Raw genomic sequence first — 13,547 nt, forward strand, 5'->3', positions numbered from 1 at the left:
CTGTCAGCAAGTTCTGTTTGATTTGAAGATGCAGTTTGAAGCCATAACGAAACTAGACACGGCTCATGCTTTGGGCTTTCAAGGATTGGATTGGCCTTAAAAGCTGCCCAGATACCCCATAGATACACACCAACCCTGTAAAACAGACAAGAGGTGAGAAGAATCACCATGTGCAGAAATAATTTCACAAAATTAACTCAAACTATTTAGAATGACTAATGTTCATTAAAGGCTACAATAGTGAGCACTTGTTTTTATGAACAGACAGTCTGGATGAGAGAGCAAAGAGATGAATTGTCATCACGTTATCACAGCGCAGCAACATCAGCGGCTTTAACCCTCCTGTTGTCCTCGGGTCAATATGACCCGCCACTGTGTTAAAACCCCAAAAAATCCACTAAATGCTATTTTTTCAACTTGAAATTTTATGACTTTTTCTAGATTGGTTCCAACAATTGAAAAAGTGAAATTTTGCTGTTATTCGCATTTCCATATAAGCTGTACAAAGAAAGGTACAAAGGTGGTCTTCGGGTCAAAATGACCCGTGAGACAAATAGAGTTGAAATCAAGGTCACAGAGTTATTTACAAACCACAGAATGTTACAATGTTTTAGATGTGTCTCAGATCAATCAGTAGCAGAAGTTAACAAGGAAAATCAGGTGGTTTCTCGCAGGCTTCAGAAGACCACCTGTTTATTTCCAGAGGTTATAAAGAAGCTGCAGATAACAGGACCCCAAATTCTGTCTGTGCTGAAGCCATGAGGTTGCGTTATACTGCTGAAGACGCTGTAGAGCTGATTTTCTCAGATGTCCAGCAAGACAACTCTGATTCAGAAGAAGTGGAGGATGTATCCAAAGAAGAAGATGGGGAGGAATACAACCCAGCTACAGGAGAAGCTCTCCCAGCTGAGTGTGCCCGACTCCACCTGCAGGTGGATCACTGACTTCCTGTCTGACAGGAAGCAGCGCGTGAGGCTGGGGAAGCACGTCTCTGACTCCCTGACCATCGGCACCGGTTCCCCCCAAGGCTGTGTTCTCTCTCCTCTGCTCTTCTCCCTGTACACCAACAGCTGCACCTCCAGTCACCAGTCTGTCAAGCTTCTGAAGTTTGCGGACGACACCACCCTGATCGGACTCATCTCTGATGGTGACGAGTCCGCGTACAGATGGGAGGTGGACCATCTGTTGGACTGGTGCAGCCAGAACAACCTTGAGCTCAATGCTCTAAAGACAGTGGAGATGGTTGTGGACTTCAGGCAGAACCCAGCCCCACCTGCCCCCATCACCCTCTGTGACTCCACAATTGACACTGTGGAATCTTTCTGCTTCCTGGGAACCATCATCTCCCAGGATCTCAAGTGGGAGCCAAACATCAGCTCCTCTCATCAAGAAAGCCCAGCAGAGGATGTTCTTCCTGCAGCAGTTGAAGAAATTCAACCTGCCAAAGACTATGATGGTGCACTTCTACACAGCCATCATTGAGTCCATCCTCACCTCCTCCATCACCATCTGGTACGCCGCTGCTACAGCCAAGGATAAGGGCAGGCTGCAGCGTGTCATTCGGTCTGCTGAGAAGGTGATTGGCTGCAGTCTATTGTCGCTCCAGGAACTGTACACCTCCAGGACCCTGAAGCGGGCAGGGAAGATTCTGGCTGATCCCTCCCATCCTGGTCACAGACTCTTTGAGACTCTCCCCTCTGGCAGGAGGCTGCGGTCCATCCGGACCAAAACCTCACGCCACAAGAACAGTTTTTTCCCATCTGCCACCAGCCTGGTTAACAAAGCCCAGAAACCACCCTGACACTCTCCCTTTCCCCCACACCCCCCCTTTTTTTGCTGACAGGACACCTGTAACTTGTAACTCTATGCGTTACATTAACGCTCAGCTTGGACTCCTGCTTTACTTGCACAATGATCACCTGCACTGTTGTATTGCTCTTGCATCTTATACTGCTCTATATTTACTCTCACTCACTTAAAACTGTGCACATATATTTATATTATATTGTAGATATGTTTATACTGTTTAATTTGTATTGTATTGCACCGACTACGCCAAAACAAATTCCTTGTATGCCGTTTCTCATGCCCATGATATTGTCTCTACATTCTACCTGTTTATCACACCAGCAATATAAAAAATAATCCTGGGGATGACAAATCTGGAGGGTTTTTGCAAATATGGAGACAGCTGGAAAATGATGGATGAGATTGACCTGCAGGCCTACTTAGGGCTGCTAATCTTAGCAGGTGTATACAGGTCCGAAGGGAGGCTGCAGCTAGTCTATGGGATGCTGAGAGTGGAAGGCCAATTTTCTGAGCCACAATGCCACTCAAAGTCTTTCACACCTCCTCAAGACTGCTACGATTTGATGACCGTGAGTCAAGACCAGCAAGACGTGTGACAGACAAACTTGCCGCCATAAGAGAGGTATGGGACAAGTGGGTGGAGCGGCTGCCCTACCTCTACAATCCAGGACCTGACGTAACAGTGGATGAACAACTGGTTCCATTTAGAGGTAATCTGTTTTCATATTTGTAATAAAAGTGATTTTCACTATTGATTTCTTTGACTGTTTTCTGTGACTCTGATACTAATCATTGATTCTAATGTCTTTTGTCCAAAGGTCGTTGTCCTTTCCGGCAGCATATGGCCAGCAAGCCAGCAAAATATGGGATCAAGTCATGGGTGGCTTGTGATGCCAAATCAAGCTATGCTTGGAAAATGCAAGTCTATACTGGGAAGCTGACCAGTGGATGCCCAGAGAAGAACCAGGGGATGCGAGTTGTGCTTGATGTGACAGAGGGACTGAGGGGTCACAATGTGACATGTGACAATTTCTTCACCTCTTATGAACTCGGACAGCAGCTCCTGAAGAGGAAGATCACCATGGTTGGTACAGTTCGAAAGAATAAGCCTGAGCTCCCACCTGCACTGCTTGCGTCAAAGGAGAGAGAGGTCTTCTCAAAGTTTGCCTTCATGCCCAACACCACTCTAGTTTCCTACCTCCCAAAGAAAAACAAGAATGTAGTTCTGAGCACACTGCACACAGACGGTGACATTAGCGATCGTGAGGACAGGAAGCCAATCATCATCCTAGACTATGTGGAGATATATTATGTGTGTGCATTATTATTATTATTATGTTCATAACCAGTGTGGGAAATAAATTCTATAACCTGTGTTAGTATAAGACATTGTGGCCTGCAGAATTGTTATTGCATAAACTTGGCCTTGAGTGTGATGAAGCAGAAAATACGGAGAGCTGAAGGAGTGTGTGGAAAAAGTAGACTGACTTACTCCCTGCTTATATCAGTTGATACGAGTACAGGTGCTGGGAGACAGGAACATGTCCTAATATGGTAGGCAGGAAAATGTGCATACGTGATTATATGTGAGAAAAAACTGTAAACAGGGCGCTGCTCATTTTCATGTGTTTTAATAAAAGCCATGTGCCCAGTGAGAAGCTCCGAAGTCGTCTCGGTGTGTGGCCTGATAACGAGAGCTCCACAGGGTCAATATACACGGCCGGGCTGCTATAGCCAAACCTTTGGTCACTCATGCCAATGCCAAACGTCGGTTTCAATGGTGCAAGGAGCGCAAATCTTGGGCTGTGGACAATGTGAAACATGTATTGTTCTCTGATGAGTCCACCTTTACTGTTTTCCCCACATCTGGGAGAGTTACGGTGTGGAGAAGCCACAAAGAAGCGTACCACCCAGACTGTTGCATGCCCAGAGTGAAGCATGGGGGTGGATCAGTGATGATTTGGGCTGCCATATCATGGCATTCCCTTGGCCCAATACTTGTGCTAGATGGGTGCGTCACTGCCAAGGACTACCGAACCATTCTTGAGGACCACGTGCATCCAGTGGTTCAAACATTGTATCCTGAAGGCGGTGCCGTGTATCAGGATGACAATGCACCAATACACACAGCAAGACTGGTGAAAGATTGGTTTGATGAACATGAAAGTGAAGTTGAACATCTCCCATGGCCTGCACAGTCACCAGATCTAAATATTATTGAGCCACTTTGGGGTGTTTTGGAGGAGCGAGTCAGGAAACGTTTTCCTCCACCAGTATCACGTAGTGACCTGGCCATTATCCTGCAAGAAGAATGGCTTAAAATCCCTCTGACCACTGTGCAGGACTTGTATATGTCATTCCCAAGATGAATTGACGCTGTATTGGCCGCAAAAGGAGGCCCTACACCATACTAATAAATTATTGTGGTCTAAAACCAGGTGTTTCAGTTTCATTGTCCAACCCCTGTAGATTTTTCTGCTTCACTTCACCTGCTTTGACTTTTATCTGGAGTCTGAAGCTTAAATTCAGCATTAAATAATTTTTAATTTCTCTGGTAAAAACTGTTTATTAATCAGGAAACATCCGAACTTTTTTTTGTACTTCTGTAAAGAAAACCTAAACTAGAGAAAAAGGTTTTAGAGAAACAAACTGCCCATTCAATTTTAAAATAATGTTTCCTCTGTTATTGAACTGTTTCATAACCAAACTTCACTTTCAGATGAATGTGAACCTTGAAGAGAATATGCTTTTGCTCCCTCAGCGCCTTGTTCTCCTCCAACAAGGACTTGGCCACCTCTGACAGCTGGCTGAAACGAGTCTTCAGCTCAGTGTTCTCCTGAAGCACAGACCTGGTCATCTCAGGAAGCCTCTGGTCCACCAGGTGCTGAACCTTTTCTGACATGGCTGCTACTTCGCTTTCCATCTCCTTCTCTAACCTTTTGCCAGAAAATAAAGAGGCAGAAAACGGAGAAGATGCCGATATTTTCAGGATAATAAATCCACTCCCGCAGCTCACAGATACAGTGACATAGCTTCAATTCTCAATATAGTTTATTGGCAGTTTATGTACTTGAGTTCAAGTTATTAAAGATGTCTGGATTATCTCAGTTAATCCAATAAAATCTTTATGGCGACTCATAAATTTGATCCTCTTATTTTATATAGATTTATAGTCAAACACAAAGTAGCTCACAACTCTGAAGTGGAAGGAAAAAGAGAAATAGTAAGATTCAAAAAGTCGGCCGTGTATATTTATTTACTCCCCGAGTCAATACTTCAAGGATCCACTTTTATCATTAGAGCTATGACTCTGCTTTTGTCTTCCTACTTTATGCGCTATTCTTTGCAAAAGGGCTGAAAACTCATTCAGATCAGATGCAGAGTGCCTTTAAACTCAGTTTTCAAGTCAAGTTATAATTGCATTTAGGTCTGTACTTTGACTGGACCATTCAGAATCCAAAACATCCTTATTGGCCAGGAATTCGTCAACAGACAGAAATAAAAAAAATAAACCTATCCATTTTGTGGGAAATAAAAAAATGATTTTTTCATGTAAATATGTATAAATACAGTGTTTTAAAACAGAAGAAGACAATGTTAGTATAAATCTGAGTCTTGAGTTTTTCAAACAGCGCTCTGTGGCGCCGACCCGAAGGTAAAAGTCTAAACAGTTTGTGTCCAGGATGTGTGGGGTTTGCTGAGACGTTAGCTGCCCCTTTCCTGACCCTAGACCTGTACAAGTCCTGGATGGAAGAAAGGTCAGCCCTGATGATCTTCTCTGTAGTTCTTATTGTCCGTTGCAGTCTGGACCTGTCCTGTTGCTGGTCCAGATCCCAAGGACCACACAGAAATGTGGTCCTTGGGATCTGAACCATGTTGATTTTAGATATGATTAGATGCATGTCTCCAGTCATTGCCTCTAAAGGCATCTCTGCATCATGATGCTGCCACCACCATGTTTTACTGTGGGAATGTTGTGTTCAGGGTCATTGACATCACACATAGTGTTTTGTAGGCCACAAAGTTATATTCTGGTCTCATATGACCAGAGGACCGTCTTCCCCATGTTTGCTATGTTCCCTGCACGGCTTGTGGTGAACTCTAACTGAAACATCTTACGGCCTTCCTCTACTCTTACCCTGGACTGGATTCTGTAGTTTTATTTCTGATCCATGTGCCTCGTGATGCTGTTGGTTTTTTACTGTTCTCCAGCAAACCTCTAAGGCCTTCACAGAAAAGCTGGATTTATCCTGAAATTAAACTACACAACTGCAGACTCCATCTACTATTTAGGCGACCTCTGTAGGCAAATGGTTGCACTGGATTTGGTTTAGGGGACTCAGAGTTGGTACAAAAGCACGACACACTTTTCAGATTTCTGTTTGTGAAAATTATTTTCCTTCCACTATAAAACTATTCGCTACTTTGTTCAGACCAACAGAAAGTAGTAAATACTTGGGAAATGGAAGTAAAATGACATAATTTTCAGCACATTGAAGTTAGTGGTTGTAAAGTGACCAACTGTGTGGGGGTGTGAATACTTTTGTCAATCACTGTAGTTGAGACTGATCAGGGGAGCCTGCATGCCTGATGACGTCTATTCTGACAGTCACATACGTAGTGGTAAAAACGAAGGGGCAGAACAACGGCTCTAAACTACAGAACCTTCTTATCTTTTAGATTTATTTTCTCATAGTTTTAGAAAAAGTAAATAATTTAATAATAATATTATATCTTAACCTCCTCTTTTCCAGCAGCGCCTTCATCTCCAGGTTGTGGATCTCCTCTTTGCGTTCTTTCTTCTGACGTTCCAGCTGCTTCTCCAGACTCTCCATGTTGGTCATCAAATCATCCTTGTGCCTCTGAAACTCTTCCAGATCAGCAAGTTTCTCCACTGTCAGGAGGGCAAGAGAGAAAGTTTGTTTGTATGTGTTTAATGCTAAATTAAAGAACCAGAGTTGTGTTTCTATTTTGGGGTCTTAGAACGATGGATATTCAACTTCTACTAAGCTCCTGCCTGAAGCTGTTAAACTACTGAACTACTGTCATTAAGTACAACTCATTTTATTCATCTATTTTGTGTTTATCTCACTTAAATCAGTGGTGTTCAAAGTGTGGCCCTGGGGCCATTTGCGGCCCTTGGAATGATTTTGTGTGGCCCCACGACCTAAATTAGAAAATGGTAGATATGTGGCTGTCCAGCACCTGCCTTTGATGCAGATGGTCACAATTTGTGTTTATTAGGGGGAGATTTTAACAGAGCCAACCCTAACCCTAAAATCTTCTTTAAATGGAATATGAAGAAAGAAAGACTCCCTCATCCTTCCTGGTTGATGAGAATAATAGAAAATCTGTGACACCCTTTTAATGTTTCGGATCTACAATAATTGACTGATCCTTCTCCTAAAACAATTTGACTTTGTTTTTCATTTTATTAAAATAATGCATGTTTAATTCACTGCTAAATTAGTTAAAAAAAAAAAGAAATCACAAAATTATTATAAAAAACAAAAACAGGAAAAAAAAAACAGCTGTGGCCCGGAAGTACTTTCAACTTGGCAAACTTGGCCCGCTTGCCCACAGTTTGGACACCACTAACTTAAATCCAAGTTTTTTTGTTGTTTTAGTTTGACACTAAAATTACAATCAATTGATTTGAGATTCAAACTAAATTAACATGCATTTTATTGAAAGGAAAATTCCAAGTTTATGTAAAATGAAAAAAGTTTTCAGCTTACTGCGAAAAAGATTATTGAACAAAAAACAAAGTTTTGTTCCATTTGTCTCATTCTATGGTGCAGTTTCTATGCAGATATTGAAACAAACCACATAGGAAAACTATTGGTGAAGAAGAATAAAATGCTTTATAGTATAAAGGTGTGTAGAAAAAACTAGAAATACCTCAATACAGCCTGCAGTAGCACACTCTACAGTAAACACTTGACACCAGCCCTGACCTCCATGGCCAGCACTTGCTACGTTTTCTTAGATAACTCAGAACAGGACAGAACATAACCTTGAATTATCTTGCAGACATGGGGGGGGGGGGGATTATGGGGGAAAGGATTATTCTTCCTGCAAACAGTACAGTGGAATTCCTTTTTATTCCCAGACAGTGAAATGTCTCACCGAGCTCTGCGTTTTTTTCAGTCAGCTTATCAACTCGGGCCTGAAGCTCCTGCCTCAGTCGGCTGTGTTCAAGCTGCAGGGAATGTTTTTCCTGGATGGCGGCCAGACGTTCACCCTCCAGCTGCTCCAGCAGCTCGTCCAGCTCCTTGTCCTTTTCTGAAAGGGAGTGTTTCAGGTATTCTGTGATGTCCTTCTTCTCTGTGTCCAGTGTGCTGTACTGACATATTAAGATTTGGTTCTGCTTCTCAAGTTTATCACATTTTATCTGAAACCTGTGGGAAGGAGGCATAGAAAAAAAAAAAAGGTCATTTCTGAACATTATTAAGTTTTGTTAGCTATTTCCTGTTTTGTCACATATTCTGTTTGTTCTGTTATCTGCCAATTTTACTCCTTGTTCTCCTGAATATCTGTGTTTTAGTTGATTTCCACCTCAGTTTGCCAAGCACGGGCCTTTTGAAGAGAAACAGGCCCACAGCATCATAGTTTCTCCATCATACCTAACAGACTGATTCAGGAGCTTTTTTCACATATTCATGTTTTATTTCATTTTATCAAAAAAAAAATCAAAACATCTAATTTCAGTAATTTTTCTTAAATGATAAAAAAAATTACATGTTAAGAAAAAATAGTTTTAACAAAATTATTTATGTTGAACTTGGTACCCCTACAGTAGAGATATATTAGGGTTTCATCCATTTAAATGATCGTTCACAAACTGACTAATAATTATTGTACCAGTGATTGTTATTTCCTTTTTTCCCAACTAAATAAATGTACTTAACTCAAAGGTTGGATTTGTCTTGGTTTTCCAGCATACGGCTGCAGTACAAGAAGAGTTTCCAGCCAGGCTTTTTATACACCTTAACTAGGTGGGCCAAAACGTGTGAGGGTGCTATATTAACTTCCATGTTTACCCTATTTATTGAGCCAACACTTTTTGTTTATGAAAATACATTTATATATTATCATTTTAAATGATTGCTTGCATACTGATTTAGAATCAGAGGTGGCAGGTAATGGAAGAAAAACATACTGGATAATATAATCAGATTACAAACCAAAACTATATAATGCCTGTTTGAGGTCACACAGATACGACCAAAACCAGGCTCTGATCCAGGACCAGAACTCTGATGAAACTGGGATCTGATTCTGTAACAAATGGATGGATGGATGGATGGATGATGGATGGATGGATGGATGGATGGATGTGATGGATAGATGGCTGGATGGATGGATGGATAGACGTGATGGATGGATGGATAGATGTGATGGATGGATGAATAGATGTGATGGATGGATGGATAGATGTGATGGATGGATGGATAGATGTGATGGATGGATGAATAGATGTGATGGATGGATCGCTGGATGGAAGGATGGATGGATGGATGGATGTGATGAATGGATGAATAGATGTGATGGATGGATGGATGGATGGATAGATGTGATGAATGGATGAATAGATGTGATGGATGGATGGATGGCTGGATGGATGGATGGATGAATAGATGTGATGGATGGATGGCTGGATGGAAGGATGGATGGCTGGTTGGATGGATGGATGGATGGATGGATGGATGGATGGATGGATGGATGGACAGATGGATGTGACAGAAGGATGGATGGCTGGCTGGCTGGCTGGATGGATGGATGGCTGGTTGGATGGATGGATAGATGGCTGGATGGATGGATGGATGGATGGATAGTTGGATGGATGGATGGATAGATGGCTGGATGGATGGCTGGATGGATGGATGGCATGCTGGCTGGCTGGCTGGCTGGCTGGATGGATGGATGGCTGGAAGGCTGGCTGGCAGGCTGGCTGGATGGATGGATGGATGGCTGGAAGGCTGGCTGGAAGGCTGGCTGGCTGGCTGGCTGGATGGATGGATGGATGGATGGAAGGCTGTCTGGCTGGATGGATGGATGGATGGCTGGATGGAAGGCTGTCTGGCTGGATGGATGGATGGATGGATGGATGGAAGGCTGTCTGGCTGGATGGCTGGATGGATGGATGGATGGAAGGCTGTCTGGCTGGATGGATGGATGGATGATGGATGGATGGATGGATGGCAGGCTGGCTGGCTGGCTGGATGGATGGATGGATGGATGGCAGGCCGGCTGGCTGGCTGGATGGTTGGCTGGCTGGCTGGATGGATGGATGATGGATGGATGGATGGCAGGCTGGCTGGCTGGCTGGATGGATGGATGGATGGCATGCCGGCTGGCTGGCTGGATGGTTGGCTGGCTGGCTGGATGGCTGGCTGGCTCGATGGATGGCTGGATGGCTGGCTGGATGGATGGATGGCTGGCTGGCTGGCTGGCTGGCTGGCTGGCTGGCTGGATGGATGGCTGGCTGGCTGGCTGGATGGATGGCTAGATGGATGGCTGGCTGGATGGATGGCTGGCTGGGTGGAGGGATGGATGGCTGGCTGGCTGAATGGATGGATAGATGGATGGATGGATGGATGTTTGGATGGATGGATGGCTTTCTGGATGGATGGCTGGCTGGCTGGATGGATGGGTGGATGGATGGCTGGCTGGCTGGCCGGATGGATGGCTGGCTGGCTGGATGGATGGATGGATGGCTGGATGGATGGCTGGCTGGCTGGATGGATGGCTGGCTGGCTGGATGGATGGCTGGCTGGGTGGATGGATGGATGGCTGGCTGGCTGGCTGGATGGATGGCTGGCTGGCTGGATGGATGGATGGATGGATGGATGGCTGGCTGGCTGGCCGGATGGATGGCTGGCTGGCTGGATGGATGGATGGATGGCTGGATGGATGGCTGGCTGGCTGGATGGATGGCTGGCTGGCTGGCGTGCTGGCTGGCTGGGTGGATGGATGGATGGCTGGCTGGCTGGCTGGCTGGATGGATGGCTGGCTGGCTGGCTGGCTGGATGGCTGGCTGGCTGGATGGATGGATGGCTGGCTGGATGGATGGCTGGCTGGCTGGATGGATGGATGGCTGGCTGGCTGGATGGCTGGCTCAATGGATGGATGGATGGATGGATGGATGGCTGCCTGGCTGGCTGGATGGATGGATGGATGGCTGGCTGGATGATGGAGGGATGAATGGATAGATGGATGGATGGTTGGATGGATAGATGGCTGGATGGCAGGCTGGATGGCTGGATGGATGGCTGGATGGCTGGCTGGCTGGATGGATGGCTGGCTGGATGGATGGCTGGATGGATGGCTGGCTGGATGGATGGCTGGATGGATGGCTGGCTGGCTCAATGGATGGATGGATGAATGGATGGATGGCTGCCTGGCTGGCTGGATGGATGGATGGCTGGCAGGCTGGCTGGATGATGGAGGGATGGATGGATGGATGGATGGCTTGCTGGCTGGCTGGATGATGGAGGGATGGATGGATGGATGGATGGATGGATGGCTTGCTGGCTTGCTTGCTGGATGGATGGCTGGCTGGAAGGCTGGCTGGCAGGCTGGCTGGATGGATGGATGGATGGATGGATGGATGGATGGATGGCTGGCTGGCTGGATGGATGGATGGATGGATGGATGTATGGCTGGATGGCTGGCTGGCTGGCTGGATGGATGGATGGACAGATGGATGTGACAGAAGGATGGATGGCTGGCTGGCTGGATGGATGGATGGCTGGTTGGATGGATGGATGGCTGGATGGATGGATGGATGGCTGGATGGATGGATGGATGGATGGATGGATGAATGGATGGATGGCTGCCTGGCTGGCTGGATGGATGGATGGTTGGCAGGCTGGCTGGATGATGGAAGGATGGATGGATGGATGGATGGCTTGCTGGCTGGCTAGATGATGGAGGGATGGATGGATGGATGGATGGATGGCTTGCTGGCTGGCTGGCTGGATGGATGGCTGGCTGGAAGGCTGGCTGACAGGCTGGCTGGATGGATGGATGTTTGGATGGATGGATGGATGGATGGATGGCTGGCTGGATGGATGGATGGATGGATGTATGGCTGGATGGCTGGCTGGCTGGCTGGATGGATGGATGGACAGATGGATGTGACAGAAGGATGGATGGCTGGCTGGCTGGATGGATGGATGGCTGGTTGGATGGATGGATGGATAGATTGCTGGATGGATGGATGGATGGATGGATGGATGGCCGGATGGATGGATGGCTGGCTCAATGGATGGATGGATGAATGGATGGATGGCTGCCTGGCTGGCTGGATGGATGGATAGCTGGCAGGCTGGCTGGATGATGGAGGGATGGATGGATGGATGGATGGATGGATGGATGGCTTGCTTGCTGGCTGGCTGGATGGATGGCTGGCTGGAAGGCTGGCTGGCAGGCTGGCTGGATGGATGGATGGATGGATGGATGTTTGGATGGATGGATGGCTGGCTGGCTGGATGGATGGATGGATGAATGTATGGCTGGATGGCTGGCTGGCTGGCTGGATGGATGGATGGCTGGTCTGATGGATGGATGGATAGATGGCTGGTTGGATGGATGGATGGATAGATGGATGGATGGATGGATGGCTGGTTGGATGGATGGATGGATGGATGGATGGATGGATGGATGGATGGACAGATGGATGTGACAGAAGGATGGATGGCTGGCTGGCTGGCTGGATGGATGGATGGCTGGTTGGATGGATGGATAGATGGCTGGATGGATGGATGGATGGATGGATAGTTGGATGGATGGATGGATAGATGGCTGGATGGATGGCTGGATGGATGGATGGCATGCTGGCTGGCTGGCTGGCTGGCTGGCTGGATGGATGGATGGCTGGAAGGCTGGCTGGCAGGCTGGCTGGATGGATGGATGGATGGCTGGAAGGCTGGCTGGAAGGCTGGCTGGCTGGCTGGCTGGATGGATGGATGGATGGATGGAAGGCTGTCTGGCTGGATGGATGGATGGATGGCTGGATGGAAGGCTGTCTGGATGGATGGATGGATGGATGGATGGAAGGCTGTCTGGCTGGATGGCTGGATGGATGGATGGATGGAAGGCTGTCTGGCTGGATGGATGGGTGGATGATGGATGGATGGATGGCAGGCTGGCTGGCTGGCTGGATGGATGGATGGATGGATGGCAGGCCGGCTGGCTGGCTGGATGGTTGGCTGGCTGGCTGGATGGATGGATGATGGATGGATGGATGGCAGGCTGGCTGGCTGGCTGGCTTGATGGATGGATGGATGGCAGGCTGGCTGGCTGGCTGGCTTGATGGCCGGCTGGCTGGCTGGATGGTTGGCTGGCTGGCTGGATGGCTGGCTGGCTGGATGGATGGCTGGATGGCTTGCTGGCTGGCTGGGTGGCTGAATGGATGGCTGGCTGGCTGGCTGGATGGATGGATGGCTGGCTGGCTGGCTGGCTGGCTGGCTGGATGGATGGCTGGCTGGCTGGCTGGATGGATGGCTAGATGGATGGCTGGCTGGATGGATGGCTGGCTGGGTGGAGGGATGGATGGATGGCTGGCTGGGTGGAGGGATGGATGGCTGGCTGGCTGAATGGATGGATAGATGGATGGATGGATGGATGTTTGGATGGATGGATGGCTTTCTGGATGGATGGCTGGCTGGCTGGATGGATGGGTGGATGGATGGCTGGCTGGCTGGCCGGATGGATGGCTGGCTGGCTGGATG

The 13,547-nt window shown here is 47.1% G+C and overlaps 2 protein-coding genes across 2 annotated transcripts; one reads left to right on the forward strand and one right to left on the reverse strand.

Moving 5' to 3' along the window:
- Positions 1-1,970: 1,970 nt before the first annotated feature.
- On the forward strand, positions 1,971-3,182 carry LOC124865145 (piggyBac transposable element-derived protein 3-like). The gene is made up of 2 exons (XM_047360108.1): positions 1,971-2,519; positions 2,628-3,182. Exons 1-2 carry the CDS (start codon positions 2,327-2,329, stop codon positions 3,152-3,154), a joined length of 720 nt encoding a protein of 239 aa, XP_047216064.1. The 5' UTR covers positions 1,971-2,326; the 3' UTR covers positions 3,155-3,182.
- A 1,162-nt stretch (positions 3,183-4,344) lies between these two features.
- LOC124865143 (cilia- and flagella-associated protein 157-like) lies at positions 4,345-8,227 on the reverse strand. The gene is made up of 3 exons (XM_047360105.1): positions 7,939-8,227; positions 6,550-6,703; positions 4,345-4,745 (listed from the first exon to the last, which is right to left on the reverse strand). Exons 1-3 carry the CDS (start codon positions 8,225-8,227, stop codon positions 4,493-4,495), a joined length of 696 nt encoding a protein of 231 aa, XP_047216061.1. The 3' UTR covers positions 4,345-4,492.
- Positions 8,228-13,547: the final 5,320 nt, after the last annotated feature.

Source organism: Girardinichthys multiradiatus, unplaced genomic scaffold (genome assembly GCF_021462225.1).
Source record: "Girardinichthys multiradiatus isolate DD_20200921_A unplaced genomic scaffold, DD_fGirMul_XY1 scaffold_27, whole genome shotgun sequence".
Lineage (NCBI taxonomy): Eukaryota > Metazoa > Chordata > Actinopteri > Cyprinodontiformes > Goodeidae > Girardinichthys > Girardinichthys multiradiatus.

Coding starts and splice junctions, on each gene's coding strand:
- LOC124865143 (XM_047360105.1), bottom strand. CDS start 8,227: ATGCCTCCTTCCCACAGGTTTCAGATAAAATGTGATAAACTTGAGAAG. Junction 6,704..7,938: donor TGAAAAAAACGCAGAGCTCG/GTGAGACATTTC, acceptor CCCTCCTGACAG/TGGAGAAACTTGCTGATCTG. Junction 4,746..6,549: donor GCGCTGCTGGAAAAGAGGAG/GTTAAGATATAA, acceptor TTCTGGCAAAAG/GTTAGAGAAGGAGATGGAAA.
- LOC124865145 (XM_047360108.1), top strand. CDS start 2,327: ATGCCACTCAAAGTCTTTCACACCTCCTCAAGACTGCTACGATTTGAT. Junction 2,520..2,627: donor ACAACTGGTTCCATTTAGAG/GTAATCTGTTTT, acceptor TTTTGTCCAAAG/GTCGTTGTCCTTTCCGGCAG.